At 50.4% G+C, this 13973-nt stretch overlaps 1 protein-coding gene across 1 annotated transcript in view; it reads right to left on the minus strand.

The window, feature by feature from the left end:
• The window catches only part of GAD1 (glutamate decarboxylase 1), a 30373-nt gene extending 22555 nt beyond the window's left edge, over positions 1-7818 (minus strand). Inside the window, exons 1-3 of the mRNA XM_054277512.1 lie at positions 7612-7818; positions 6326-6471; positions 4530-4592 (exon numbers count right to left, since the gene is read on the minus strand). Of these exons, the coding sequence (XP_054133487.1) occupies positions 4530-4592; positions 6326-6395 (133 nt within the window). The 5' untranslated portion in view covers positions 6396-6471; positions 7612-7818. The remainder of the gene's footprint in view (positions 1-4529; positions 4593-6325; positions 6472-7611) is intronic.
• Between the last annotated feature and the right edge of the window lie 6155 nt (positions 7819-13973).

A 13973-nucleotide genomic window follows, 5' to 3' on the forward strand; every position in this document is an offset into this window, starting at 1 on the left:
TAATTTTCTGGATTTGATATATTAAATCTATGATGCCCACTGTGTGGGGCTTTTTGTCATTAAGGACAGCGTCGGATTTTGACCTTCTGGGTTGCACCGAGTGCGCCTGTATGTTTGGAAGGGGCACTACGGTGATGCCGGGTCTCCTTTATTCTTTCTCTTCTTTTAAAACAAGCAACAATCGAAAACAAAGCTCGTCGCGGCTGGGGATATCCGCCAGAGAGGAGGGCTTAGCAGGGAGGAACAACAACGTCCTGAGTTCGCTCACTCGCGTTCCCCCACGCCGCTTCTCTTCAGCGCCCTCCGCTTTCGGGCCATGAGTCCCTGCTCTCCGGAGCCGTGACGGCGGGCCGGGACTGTGGGCACCTTCCATCAGGCCCCCACCGCCGGCCCTACTGGAGCCCTGCATCTTGGGCAGGCTCGGGGCTGAACGTCGGGGGACAAAAGCGAGCGACAGTGAGCTGCTGGGCCAATCGCTCCCGGCGCGGTACCTGTGCCTCGGACCCTGCTGCCAGGCAGGCACTCACGAAAGAGCTGTCGAAAAAGGAGCGCTCGGCTGGCAGGCCCCTCTGCATCAGTTGGGTACCCAGACGAGTCTCCAGGAGGGTCGCTCACAGGTAAGTTTGTAGGAGCCATACTTCCAGTGAACATCTCACGTTTTGCCTTTTAATTCTGATATTCTACTGATTAGTCTTTTTCTGTGATGCTTTTATGGATGAGACATAAACTATTTAAGGGAAACTTCATAAGTTCATAAGTTCAGAGTGCATAAGTTCAGAGTAGCCGTCCATATACTACATATATATATATATATATATATATATATATATATATGTAGTATTTAGTTATGTTGTTACTGCTTCTAATGGCTCTTGCAGCGATCATTAGCTCCTGCAACAGCTAGTGCTATTTTCCTGCTCATTAGGAGAAGCAGCTGATATCAAAGCAGGTGCAGTCTAATCTGAATTATGAATCCTCTTTTACCGGGTTCTGGGGCTTGATTTTGCTTTGTTTTCCCCGCGCCCGTCTTTTTTTCAGGCTCTCAGTAGGATGCTCAGGTGGGACGGGTTCCGTGAGAAGAGACGCCGGCAGGAGCAGCCGCGTTCCGCTCGCCCCGAGAGTCAGGCTCCTCGCACAACTGGCGCTGGGGAAGGAGGGAGCGCCGCTTCAGCAACAGAGGAAGGCTGCAGTCGCACCCAGTTCCACTCCCATCGGGCCCAGCGAGGCCGTGGCTTCGCTGAAGGGTCTGACCTAACCAGAGGCTGCGGGCAGGGAGCTCAGCCCTTGCCCGCACGACTCTGCGGCCGTTCTTCCCCGCGGAGGCTGCCGGGCCCGCTGTGTCCCGAGGCCGGCCGGGGATCAGCTGGGGCTCGCACGGGGCCTGGCAGCTCGCGCCGCGTGGGGACCCGGGGCCGCGCTCGGGAGGCTCGAGGGCGGGGATGAGAGCACGGAAAAAGCCCGAAGGCAGGATCACGCTGTCGGCCGACATCAGCCCAGCCGGCTGTAGTAATGTGCATTCTCTCAAGTCCCTCGGCCACGGCAGTGTCTCGTGGATCTGGAGACTCGGTGTAAGGGGGAGCCCGTGGGACACGGACAGCCCCCGCTCTGGAGCCGCCGCACCATGTCGTTTGCCGAGCCTCTTCCTGGGAGGGTGTGGGACGCTCCACAGAGCCGTCGCGGCTGCAGAGAAGCGTAAGAGCCGGTCCTCGAAGGCTCCTTTCCCTCCGGGGAGAAGCGCATGACTTTAGCCGACCTTTCATCTGTATCCTGCTTGAAAAGCGAGGCCGGGGTAGGAGACTTTCAGCAAGTAGCAGAGTACGAAATAGTGTCCACGCTGCTTCTCCTGGAGCAGCGGAGAGCGCAGCCTTTTTCAGCAGTAGGTCTGTTCCGCAGGTGCATTTTCATCCATGCGCTTAAAGAGACCGGGTTTTCAAGAGCCGAGTCACACCAGATTGGCGAGGGAGTAGCTCGGTGCGCTGCGCGACCACAGATTCAGCGTGATTTCACATCAGGCCTCGCGCAAGGCAGGTGTGTGAGCTCCCCTCGGCACCGCAGCCCCGGGCGGACACATCTTGCGGGCGGGGACAGAGCTGCCGGCTCCCGGCGGCACCGCAGCCAGCGGGGCTGCACGTCGGGGGGGCTGCAGGAGATCGGGACCCGGCCGCGGTCGGGGCGCTTAGCACCACTACCTAAAGTATGCATGGCAGCAAAAATCCTACGGACTCCGGAGACGAGCCCAGTTTCTAACATGCACGGCTGCTTTGGAAGCCCCAGTCTCCCGCGCTGCTCACTGGGTTTGGATTCATCAGCTGGCCGAGGCCAAACAGGAGACGCACCGGAGCAGTTTTACGACGTTGAACATTCCACTGGTGCCAAATGTTAACAGCATCAGTCTCAGCAATAACAATTGCCATGGTGGGAATGTAGCATACAAATCCAGATACAGGGGGAAATCTGCCCATATTTTGGCCGCCGTGACAGTTCATTAAACCGCTTAAAATAGGAGTTAGGTTTTGTTGGGTTTTTTTGGGTGGGTTTTTTTTTTGTTTTTTGGGTGGTTTTTTTTTGTTTTGTTTTGGTTTTTTTGGGGGGAGTTTTTTTGTTTTTGTTGTTTGGTTGGTTTTTTTAGGTGGATATGTGCAGAGACGAAGAGTGGGGGAGGGAAGGGGTCGGGAGGGGTGGGAGTAGTGGTAGCAGCAGTGCTCTTTTCAGGCAGTGGCTTTCAACCAGAAAAGGAAAAAAAGCTAATCCTTAAATCGCTCCGTTATTTAAGAAGAAATTACATACATCTTGGATATGTAATTATTGAAAATGTCAAACCCATAATATACAACTCAGATGGAAGAACCGACTCATTGTTCAAGACCTGCCTTTTCTCTGAGATCAACCCTTATTTAAAGTTTGCATTCAAAATTAATCGATTTCGGTGTGATACACACAATAGGAACAATTCCAAGGCGCCTTTGTGACTATACAATATTTAGGGTCTGGAATGGTATCTTGTGAAAGGTAAGGACAAGGAGGTATCACCTGCAACAGTCAAATGTCAACTCGTTTAGCATGTTTAATTAGGATTCTTGGCAACCTTAATACCTCACTTTGTTTACCATAGGCAACCTTCCCTGTATGTCTTTGTGAAGGTGTTCGATTCAAACAGGAGGGCTCATACAAGCAAAAACAGTGCTCGTCATCAAATCTGAGTATTCCAAAAGGGCATCACGACTATTCAGAGTGTATTCTTCATGTAAAAGAGAAAAGAGCCAACAAAAGAAAACTGAGCAACAAACCACAGCCAGAAATACAGCTTGTATTGAACTCCCTTCACAAAGCCTTCACTATTCTCTCTTATGCCTGTCTCAAATCCAAAATGGTGGGATATTTTATTTTCAAGTGTATTTGATCTCATTGAGAGAAGCTGCGCTGTCCTTCTCTAACCCCCGTAGTCTAGCAACATGGAGCAAGCCTAAATGTGCGTTACTTTATCAGTTCTGCTTGCCGGGCTAAATTAAAATGATGGTGAAAATGCCCATCGCTCCAGCCACTGAGGGGACTGGTAGGGAAATGGTCCATTAAACCCAGATCAGGAGCTATTTATAGAACTAAGCGACTACTCGTTAATGTCGCCAGCGGCTACCAGTGAAATCTCTCACAGACACAGGGCTAAATATTTGCACCCTGATTCTTTTGCGGTTCAAACTTCCAGGTAACAAAACGCTTAATGAATTAACTTCGACTCGAGCAAGCAGGGAAAGAGCTTTAAATGCTCCTTTGCATCGAAAAAAGGTTCGTTTCTCCCACGACATATTCCCCATCCCCCCAAAAGAGACAGAGGAGGAAAAGGGGAAATAATTTCTATGCATAAGGGGATGGGCAAAACAGAATGATTCCCCCATCAGAATATGAAGATTTGACTGTTAGCCTCTGAAAGCGAAGGCGCTACTGACATATCTAGGGAAGGAAGACAGCTTGTTATCTGCAAATGAATCTCTTGCTATAACGTTGCGATCTGATTGTGCATTTGTTTCCCTTCTGCATTTCATGTGCCTGCGCGCTGACTGGCTGCCAGCGCTATCTTACCAGCACAGCAAGCTGACGAATTGCTCTTTAATAAGGCTCTCGTTAATCTTTTTTTTCCCCAGGAGACCCGTATTTTCTAGTCAGATAAGGTTGAAAAATTTCAGACAGTGAGAAGCGGCGAACCGGTCCCCCGGCCCCCGCTTTTCCTCCCACCGGCCTCCCCGGCGGGTCCTGCGCTTTCTTCGCCGGGAGCGCCCGGCGCCTGCACCCCGAGTGTGGCAGGAGGGGCCGCGGGGCCGCCGCCGTCCCTCCCGCGGGGGACAGAGGCCGGGCCACGGCCAGCCCGCGGGAGGGCACGGCGGGGCCGGGGCCGCGGAGCCGCCCTGCGGCCGGCAGGGGGCGGCCGAGGCGGGGCCGCGGGGGCGCTCGGGCCGCGCTGCCCCCGCCGGGGCGGCCGCGCCGTCACGCGTGGCTGTGTGGGGCGTCCTGCGGGGAGGCACGGCCGCACTTACCGCATATCTTCAGCCCGATCTTCCTGGTGCACCCGTGAGCCACGCCGCACCACGAGTCGTAAGCTGGAAGAGAGAGCAGAGTTGTTCCCCTGGGGCGGCGGGGTTGTCCGGCCGCCGCGCCCCACCCCGGTGCCCCGCACGGTTGCATTGCCGTGAGAAAGGGCCGACTCCGAGCCCGGCGGCGCTGGGCGCGGGGCAGCTGGGGCTCGGATGGCAGCGAGGTGACATGCTGGCCTGCCCAGAGGAGAAGAGAAGGCACCCGGGACCCGACATCTCATCATTTACTGGCGGGGCTCCAGGGAAGTAGCAGCTTAAAATAAAGTGGCGTGAAATGGGGTCACAAAAGAGTTCAGGAATTAATTGGGTGAAAAATAGTATTTGACTAGATGATCGGACTCGCATCATTGAGCCTCGGACGGACTGACGGGCCGCCGACGGCCCTACTGGGAGCACACCCCCAGAGGGAACAGGCTGCTTCCCAGTCCCTCGAGTCGCGGCTCACACACGCACCGGTCAGCCCGAGCTGAGCCCACGGGAAGCGGGGAACGAAGCCCAGGACTGAGGTGGAGGGTGCACCGGCCACGGGCACTACCGAGCCTCTCCCGTCTATCGCTCGCGGCACGGGGCAGCCGCAAGTCCGGTAGCGATGGACCCCAGAGGGCGACCGGGGGCGTTGGGGGACGAGGGGAGAAGGTTTCAGAGGAAGCGGGACGAGGACGGCTCACCCAAGCAGGGAGGGCAGCGGCCTGACTGTCGGGAGGGGGAAGCGGGGAAGAGGCACGGCGCTCCCGGCCAGGCGGAGGAGCCCGCTCGGCAGGGGCACTGCCGGTGCCCGGGGGCGGGGAGCCCGTGTGGGCAGGGCAGGATGCTGCTGCCAGCGGTTAGCTTTGTTTTAGCCGTGTGGCCAATTAATTCGATATCTGCGTGTGGCACCTCAGTCGACGGCAGCAGTGCCTGCTATGCGCGCCTGAAACAAGACCCAGTGCTGCCGTTCGCCTCCTTCCCCGTTTTTTCCAGTTTCAGAATAATGACAATAATGACTCCGATGCTCCTGTCTCGTAGCTCTTTCAGGGTAAAAGCTATTACCCGCTCTGCTGTCCCTGACAACCTTTCATTTCTTACTGTTGCCCGCTCTTTGTCTCTGATGCTTCATAGCATCGAGCCTCTTATTGTTTTGTTTTTAATTTTTTTTTTCCTGTAGGCGATGGTCAGAACTGCCTGGCAGGGCTGGGCTATAAACTGATTTCCTATCCACCTGCAGCAGCCTTTGCTTCCCACTCACACCTCAATAACTCAAGGCGAATTCAGAGCAATTAGGAATATAACGCTTTGAAAAGCTGCAATTAGCATCCAAATTTCGCTTGATTACAGGCTTCAGCGTAGGCTGAAAAGAAGCTGCAGAATTAGCATTTATAAAACGTAGCTGGGAGACACCTGCTTTAATACCCTGGTGTAACTTCGCCCTTTAACTGATTCATTTTCTCCGCACCCCTTCCAATATCCCGATTTTTTTGTCCATCTGGGAGGTCAGTTTATTGTCTGTATCTCTCAAACGTGGCTGTAAGACGTTGGCCGGTAAGGTGGGCTTTTCCTCACAGCGTTTTACTCGCCACGGACCGACCTCTCCTGTTCCCAGTAGGAAGATGGTTTCTTTGTGTAGAGCACTTTCCGCACCTTGCTTAATGGCGCGGAACAGGGCTTCACAGATGTATCATTTCGTTTCGAAACTGGTCTTTCTGAGCCTACATGGAGAAAGCCTCCAAAACACTTAAAACGAGGAAAATATTAAAACCTACTTGTAGGTCGCAGATTAGGTGGGGTGGGGTCCGGAGCATCGTTGGAGGACGAGGGAGCGGAGGAAGCCATCCTTTCAGAAAAGCCCCGGTCCTCGGAGCTCGTATTTTCTCGATATTCCTCTGAGGGGTGGGCAGCAAGGAATTTGCTGGAAGGAAGAACAGCGGGTTTAGTCTAGTCTCCTGGAGTACCGCACCAGAGTCCCGTCCAGACGCCAGCGGGCAGCAGCCGCGCAGGTCCCGAGGCGGCGGCAGGACCGGCCGAACCGGGAAAATGCCTCGACAGACTGAAGAGCAAAATCTTCCCTTCGTTAGATTCCAGGGCACTACCCCCGCGCTGGAATGACGGATTTAGCAGAGCATGAAGCCTACAGCAATTATATCGGTGGCCACTGAGCAGGGCAGTTATATGGCTCGCATCAAATGGAGACCAACGTGCAAAGCGGGCGTCGAAATCGCCAGCCCAAACGACCTACAATCCCAAACACAGCCCGCTTCTGGGCTTTACCAAACACACGTCAGGCTAAAGCATTCAGGAAAGACTGACAGATAGAACCCCGCCACCACAAAGGTGCGTTTTGCCCAGGTCCAATGACAGGCGCCGCATACATGTGTATTTGCACACACATGTTTCAGCAAACCGGGGCCACTCTGCTCCAGCACTAACCAGCGATCTCCCGTGCCCCTGCTCGCTTTAGCGGCGCAAATGGCAGGAGAGGCACGTCTGTCTGGGGAAAGGAAGGTGCAGGACCAGACCTCGCTCCTCGCCAGATGTTCAACTCTCTCCTGGCGGACACGGCGTTCCGATAACCAATACAGGGTCGCTGATCGAGAATTGCCGGGTCACTGCCCAGCTCGTCTCTTTGTCCCCACGTCTACCTGCGATTTATTTTCTTCCCCTTGCAAAGAAAATGAAGGTCGCGGTAACGAAAGAATGCTTTCTTTGTTAGCAGCTTTTTTCAAACCGGTAGCTACCGATTCATTTCCACTGCTGGGTGGATGTACACCCGCGTGTAAATGCAATGGATCAATGATTTCAATGGAAAACAGGCATTTAAATTTTTTTAAGACGAGAAAGAAAACAGCCATAAGCAGAAGATATTTTCTAGACAATGCCTAGAAGTGAAGTAACAGGTTAACACTATGTCTAGGGCGGTAGCTGTATCAAAAACCCCGTTATTCCTCTTTTCATACGACAGCGACCAAAACCGATTTTTGGGAGAAAAAAAATGCTCCAGAGGTTCCCAAAGGCTTGAAAAAAATTAGGATGCTGTTTAGAGGACACTTACCGAGGGAGCGAGCGGACGCTCTTATTGCCGTAGTCCAGGTTGGCAGGGCGACTCTAGCCTGGGAGCGACCCGCCGCTTATAAACTCTGCCAGAAACGACGTCGGAATACCAATCGCGCCGCGGAATTTAATGCGAGATGACCTTTTTTTCCAGAAGTGCTCGGATTTGCTTTTTTAAAAGCGTGAATCGCCGGTTGATCTGCTTCGACGCAGGCATGAGTCACAGGACTGCCGCCACCGCCTCCGCGGCGCTCCGCACGGGGGCTGGGGGCCGCTGGGGCGGCGGGCTGGGGCGGGGAAGGGCGGCCCACCGGCCCCGGCTGCTGCCGCTGCTCTGCTTCGCCCCGGGGCGGCGGCTGGGGCTGTCCAGCCGCGGCAGGGGCGGCACCCCGGGCAGGCGGCTCCGCCGTGCGAACCCCTCAGCGGACGGAGCCAGAGGCTTTCCCTAGACAGCACCGGCTTGACCCGAGGTCGCCAGCTGTGCTAACAGGCACCGCACACATCGGCGCGCCGCTGAGGCGACGGGGCCGAACTCCGGCCCCGGCCCTCCCCTGAGCGTGGCGCGGGACTCGAGTGAGCCAGGCGGGGTTCGTGTGAATTGTAGCTTAGCAACACCCCCTGTCCCCCCCTCCGCCGTGCCGAGGGTCTGATGTGACCCGCTGGCTCAGCCCGCCGTTCCCGCGGCTCGCCCGCTCCTCCCCGCCAGAGGGTGGCAGAGGCACGGGTACCGCTGCAGCGAACACCTGGATGCCTGTGACTTGCCCTCAGCGTTGCCATTACGATTTTATAACAGACACCGCTTTGCTAAAACCAGAAGCGTCAAGACAAGAAGCTTTTTACACCCCTGACAACCCCATGTCTGCGTTACTCCTTCCCACTTTCCGAATATGCTCGGCCAACATTTTGTGGTTGTGACCGCGGCGCTGTATTTCAGCATGCCACGGTAGCTACGCAGATGCCTAAACCAAAGGCTTCTCAAAAAGATGTCACGCAAGGGGCTGGGAGGAATCCGCAATGAGAAAAGAGGAGGGGAAACAGCCCGATGGAGCCAGAGAATTTCATCCTGTGCAGGAGATGCTGGGCAGCACAACGAGCAGCAGGGCTGTGTCCTTTCTGAAGGACTCGAGGGAAGTGCAAAAACTTACAAGCCCGTTTGGGAAAGGAAACGATCCGACTGACAGCATTAAGTAGCCAAGACGACTGCTTTGTCGAGCACACTTACTCTCTAGGAACTAGACGGGTAACAAAAACATCGACAGCACAAAGGCCAGTTTTTAAACACAGCTTTACAGATATTAATGGCCCTAGCTAACACGATCTTTTCTCATATCATCATTTTAAAGCTGGTTTCAACCAACTGAGCAAGACATTTGCTCAGTGCAGAGTGTGAGAAATAATAATATAACTAACCATCTTTATAAATGTAAACAAACGTTCAAAGGAAGTCATGGCAGGACTGCAGTGCAAAGAGTCAATGAAAGACCACACAAAGAACCCCTAAGCCATCAGTCTCTATGAAGCGCGACCCGGCCGGGTGGATGCCCGACACGCTTATTCCTTCCCTTCTGGCTTTCCAGAAGTGCGTGTGTCTGGAGTAAACAAACATGGTTTAACATAAATATTTACAACCTTGTAGAACCTGGGGCCCGGGAGGGGAAGGAGCCAGACAATGAAGTCAGCGAGCCTTCCAGGTCACGCTGGAGATACGACTCTTTCCAGCACCTCGAGGAGCCCGGCTGCCCGGCGCTCCCCTCAGCACCGCGGACAGCAGCCGCTCCGGCCCGGCCCCGCAGCCCCGGCAGGGCGAGCAGCACGGTCGGGGCCGCGGGCAGCAGCCTCGCACGGCCCGGGCGGGTGTGCGGAGCGCCCGCTCCCTCCGGCCGTGCAGGAGGACGCCGAGAGCGAACCCCAGCGAGGCCGGCCCCGCCGCCCGCCCCGCGGCCCCTCTGGGTGGCGCTGCACCTCAAGGCCCGGCGCTCCGCAGAGCGCTCGCAGAGCCCGCCCGGCCGCGGCTGCTCCGAGCCCGCGCTCACCACGAGCCGCTCGTCCTGGCCCCGGCGGCGGCAAGGGGACAGCAGCGAACCCTGCGGCTCCTCGCTGCCTCCCTCGCTCGTCTACAGCGTGGCTGTACAGCACGCCTGGAAACGCTTGCTAACTTTCATTTGCAACGGACCCGCCTGAAAATCCGACCTAAACCCGAACCACTCCAGCTCAGAGGCTTCATTCAGAACTCGCCACACCAACTGAAATCATTGAAACACCCTTGCAGAGTGTACACGCCCAGGCTAGGGCACTCAGAGACGTGCCGCTTTCACCGAGAGAGTTGTCTTCCCCTCCAGCTGTGCTGCTCAAGCAATCTGCTATTTTCTCCTTGCATGTGACTGTCCCCTCCCTGAGGCTACTGCTCGAGTGCATTCTATGCACAGGTTACAGAAGATCTGGGCTTTGCTTTCAATCCAGATGTTTATTGAGGGCGTGAAACACACAGAAAAACCATTGATGTACAGTATCATCAAGGCAGTAGGATGAAGATATATAACTCCCTTAGCTGAAGCTTGTAAGCAGCACATCAGTTAGAACTCACTTTAAAAAGCCAGACCACGGGGTATTTCTTGAATTCACCTCCATCCACAAACTGCACATGCTAAAATATGCATCCTGAATACCCTGAATGGGCAAAGGAATGAACGTGATGCAATAAATATCTTTGGCAACAAAGTCTACTCAATAATTATATAGTTTTTATAGATGTGGACATACAAACAATGCTGGAAAAACCCACTATTTGTATTGCAACCTGTAGATTTGAATAGTCACTGTGTTTGGAGCTGTATACAATATTTTAAGAGAGATGAGTGCCTCCTGCCTACACTGTAAGGAGGTCACAACATAGCTCCATGAAATGGAGAGGCAAATAGAGAGAAGTCCCTGTGCCATAACACTTTTTATTTCTTCATATTCTGAACTATAGTCATGTTACATATGCTTTTATCTGCAGGCAGGGCAGCAAATTTGACTTCTGGTGATTATTATTATTGTGGAGGGCTCCCTCCATGAATGCTCTGTGTTGCCTTTTAATTGCCATTTTGTGTGGATTACAAATATTTTAGCAGGCTGGGATTAGGCAAACTCTTCCCTTGAAACTGTATACAATAGTAAGTACACAGAACATCTATGATGTTTCTGGACTTGCAGGTTTGTATTTTTGTCTTTGCAGGCTGTGATTTTTTTTTTTTTTTTTTTTAGTAATACAGCTATAATTTGTAATCCAAAACATTATTACAAAATATATTTCTTGCATCCAGTATCTCTTTCTTTTTCCACGATTTCTGGTATACAAAAACGTCTACTTTACCTGTATCTTAGATAAAATGGAATAATTGAAATAATAAATTTCATTAACTCTTGACATAGAAAAATTGGAAAATTGTTCAAAACTATGTGTTTCAGACCTTTTCTGGCTATCATCTTCAGCACTTAAAAACACAGAAAATAACTTCCTGTATATCTGTAATGAAAAAAATGAACATGCCAAGAGAAAATAAATTAGTGCTTTGATTATTTGGATTACTTGGCCCTGTCCAGAAAATTCTATAAAAGGAAATTTGGTGAAGTCTGTGGATTTATTCTCCTACTCTACAGGTAACTTGCTGTTTTCTGTAACTTGACAAAAATTAATTGAAGATGAATAATATGTTTGCTTTGGGTTTTATGAACAGTCAGCACTGATGTACCCAACTGGCCCATATTTAAGGATCATGCACATCACTTGAATTTCAAAGACAGCTCAATATGAACTGCCAGAGAGAACATTCAGCATTGTTGTGATGAAGGGCATTCAGAAAAGTCTAATCTGAAGCACATTGTTTTACATACTTTGTGGCTTCTACATTGTTTTACATACTTTGTGGCTTCTTGATTCAGGATGTCCCCTTCCTGATCCACGCTGGCATGTCTTGTTGTCCATTTTGATCTGCTTCATCTGAAAAACATCCCAAAGAACAACCCACATCCAGCAGCAGTACAATCCCAAATACCAATACCCCCAAGCAAGCATGGAAAGAAACAAAGAATCCCCTTACTTCCAAGCTGTAACTAAATAAAACTTTTTTTATCTAGATAGATCAAACAAAATTACTTAAATGATTGCAACTTGAAAGAATAACAGAAGTGATAGTACACTGTAAGTCCACTCTCTACCAGTTTTAGGAGACTGCAATTTTACCCTGTATCTGAAAGGAAAATTATTTCCCACCTCCCCCAGTAACCCTGTAGAGCCAAGACAGCTGATGCCTGGATATATTTCCCCTTGTGATATTATAATTGATACATATCACTGAATTATATCTTTCTATCCCATAGGAGGGCATCAGTTTACAATGAGAATGTTCAGCAGTTTCAGGAATGCTGCTGCAGGAGATTGTGCAGTCTGACTCTCCAATCTCAGAACAAATTTGGAGAGCTGGATTCTGGGATTTTTCAACACATGATTATTGAAATTAGGCATATTTCATAAATAATCCTCAGGAAACAAGAAGCATGGGGTTTTCTGTTACTTTAAAAAAAAACTCCACTTCTCAAATCATAATTTAATTTCAGGTACAGGCTTTGCAAGTCTCAAAAGTTTTTGGGATCATTAGAGTTGTGATCTTAGCTAGGATTTTTTGTTTTGTTTTTGTTGGTTGCTTTGGGGTTTTTGTTTGTTTTGGGTTTATTGTTTGTTTAGTTTTGTTTTTTTTTTCCCTTCCCCCCCCCTTTCCTCTCTGGTGGATAAGTCAGGTTATGCCCTGACAAGTTGGTTCATTTGCCCTGGATAGCCATCAGTACTATGGCTATAGCAGACTTCCCACAGCACTGCATTTGAAACCCTTCCTTCCTCTGGTTTCTTTATAGTTACAATATTACAGAAATGGAAAAAAAATTGTTTCCAAAATGGAAGGTTAAGTGCACCTGATTGAAATCCAGAGTTTAAACAAAGCACCAATACCTACATTTTTTAACACGGTGCAGTCAAAGCACAGAAGCACAAACAGGATGGTAGGAACAGCTACAAAGATGGACAACTGGCACACTGTACTCTGAAAAGCACAGTGATATGTGGTTGTCTACCAAGACGTGTTTGTCCAACAGAAAAAAACAGATGGACAGGTAAGAAAAAAAATCCCTTCTCTCTGTTAGATTGAGTAGTTCATCTTCCCTATTCTGAGTGGACTTGATTAGCATTTTTACAACTATCAGACGCCTATTTGGAGGTAATAGAAGTGTGCATGAACTTGAAGCAAAGCAATCAGTAGTTACTTGGGCTTCTCTACTCAGTACAAGTATGGAAGATGATGAAAATATTGAGGGGCATTTTTAAGGACAAAACCACTCCTCCCAGATTAAGAGAGAGGTAATTCAAATTGAAGACATCTCCCAGACAGAAAAATCAGATTAGAGTTGACTTGTTACAGACACATATTCCAATCTATTTATGGAATAAAATCTTGTCCACTTTGACCTTTCAGAACTTCTCCGCAAGCACACACTTACCTAATGCTCTTGACTCCTGTTGATGGTATTCTGATGGTAGCACTTGAAGAAGACAACCACAGGAAAAAACAGAGCTGCTGTCCTCTGGGACAGCATTAGCAACTCAGCACTAGAACAGGGGACAGAATTTAGCCATGCTATCTTTAACATTTAGCCACAACAAAGTTTTTAAAAGCAAATACACAGGAGATAAAGAGCAGCACTGCTCTGAGCAGTGAATCAAGCATAACTTCTCTCTTTGCAATCTTAAGGAATACTTAATGTTTGCTAGGCTTTAAAGGAACTGTCTGGGAAGGGAGTCAAGAGAGCACAATGGATCATGCTCTGGTTTCCAACTGCTCTGTTCTCCCCAGCACAGGTAACGAGGCTGCTTGCATTCCTCTCCAGCTACAGAGAGAACACCAACAACAGAACACCAACCTGGGACTTGCTCCTCAGCATTCTTCTAACAGTCATCTTTTTTCTTCAGAGATTATTAATCTGTGTAAACAAATGTCTCAACTCCCCTGAAAGTAACTGGAGCTAGCAAAAATGCTGAAAGATTTGTCAGGTATCTACACTCAAGCTATTCAGGCCATACAGAAAAGTTTACAGATGTTCCACTGGCTTCCTTCTTCAGAGAAAATTCTGTTACAGAGGCGTTAGGGATTGGAAGAACTGCAAGAATGAACAACACGTAGCTTTTCTAGAATGTTAGAGAGTCAGAATTTCCTTCTCCGGAATCTGATATGTTAGACATGGAATCTGGCTTGTGTATTGGTGTAAATTAGCCCTAAATGTCATCAGATATAAACATAACCACTGCTTGCTAGAGACAGGCTGTATGAAATG

This window comes from Melozone crissalis, unplaced genomic scaffold, assembly GCF_028551555.1.
Source record: "Melozone crissalis strain CALT ecotype California unplaced genomic scaffold, PUWL_Pcris_2 ptg000023l_1, whole genome shotgun sequence".
Classification (NCBI taxonomy): domain Eukaryota; kingdom Metazoa; phylum Chordata; class Aves; order Passeriformes; family Passerellidae; genus Melozone; species Melozone crissalis.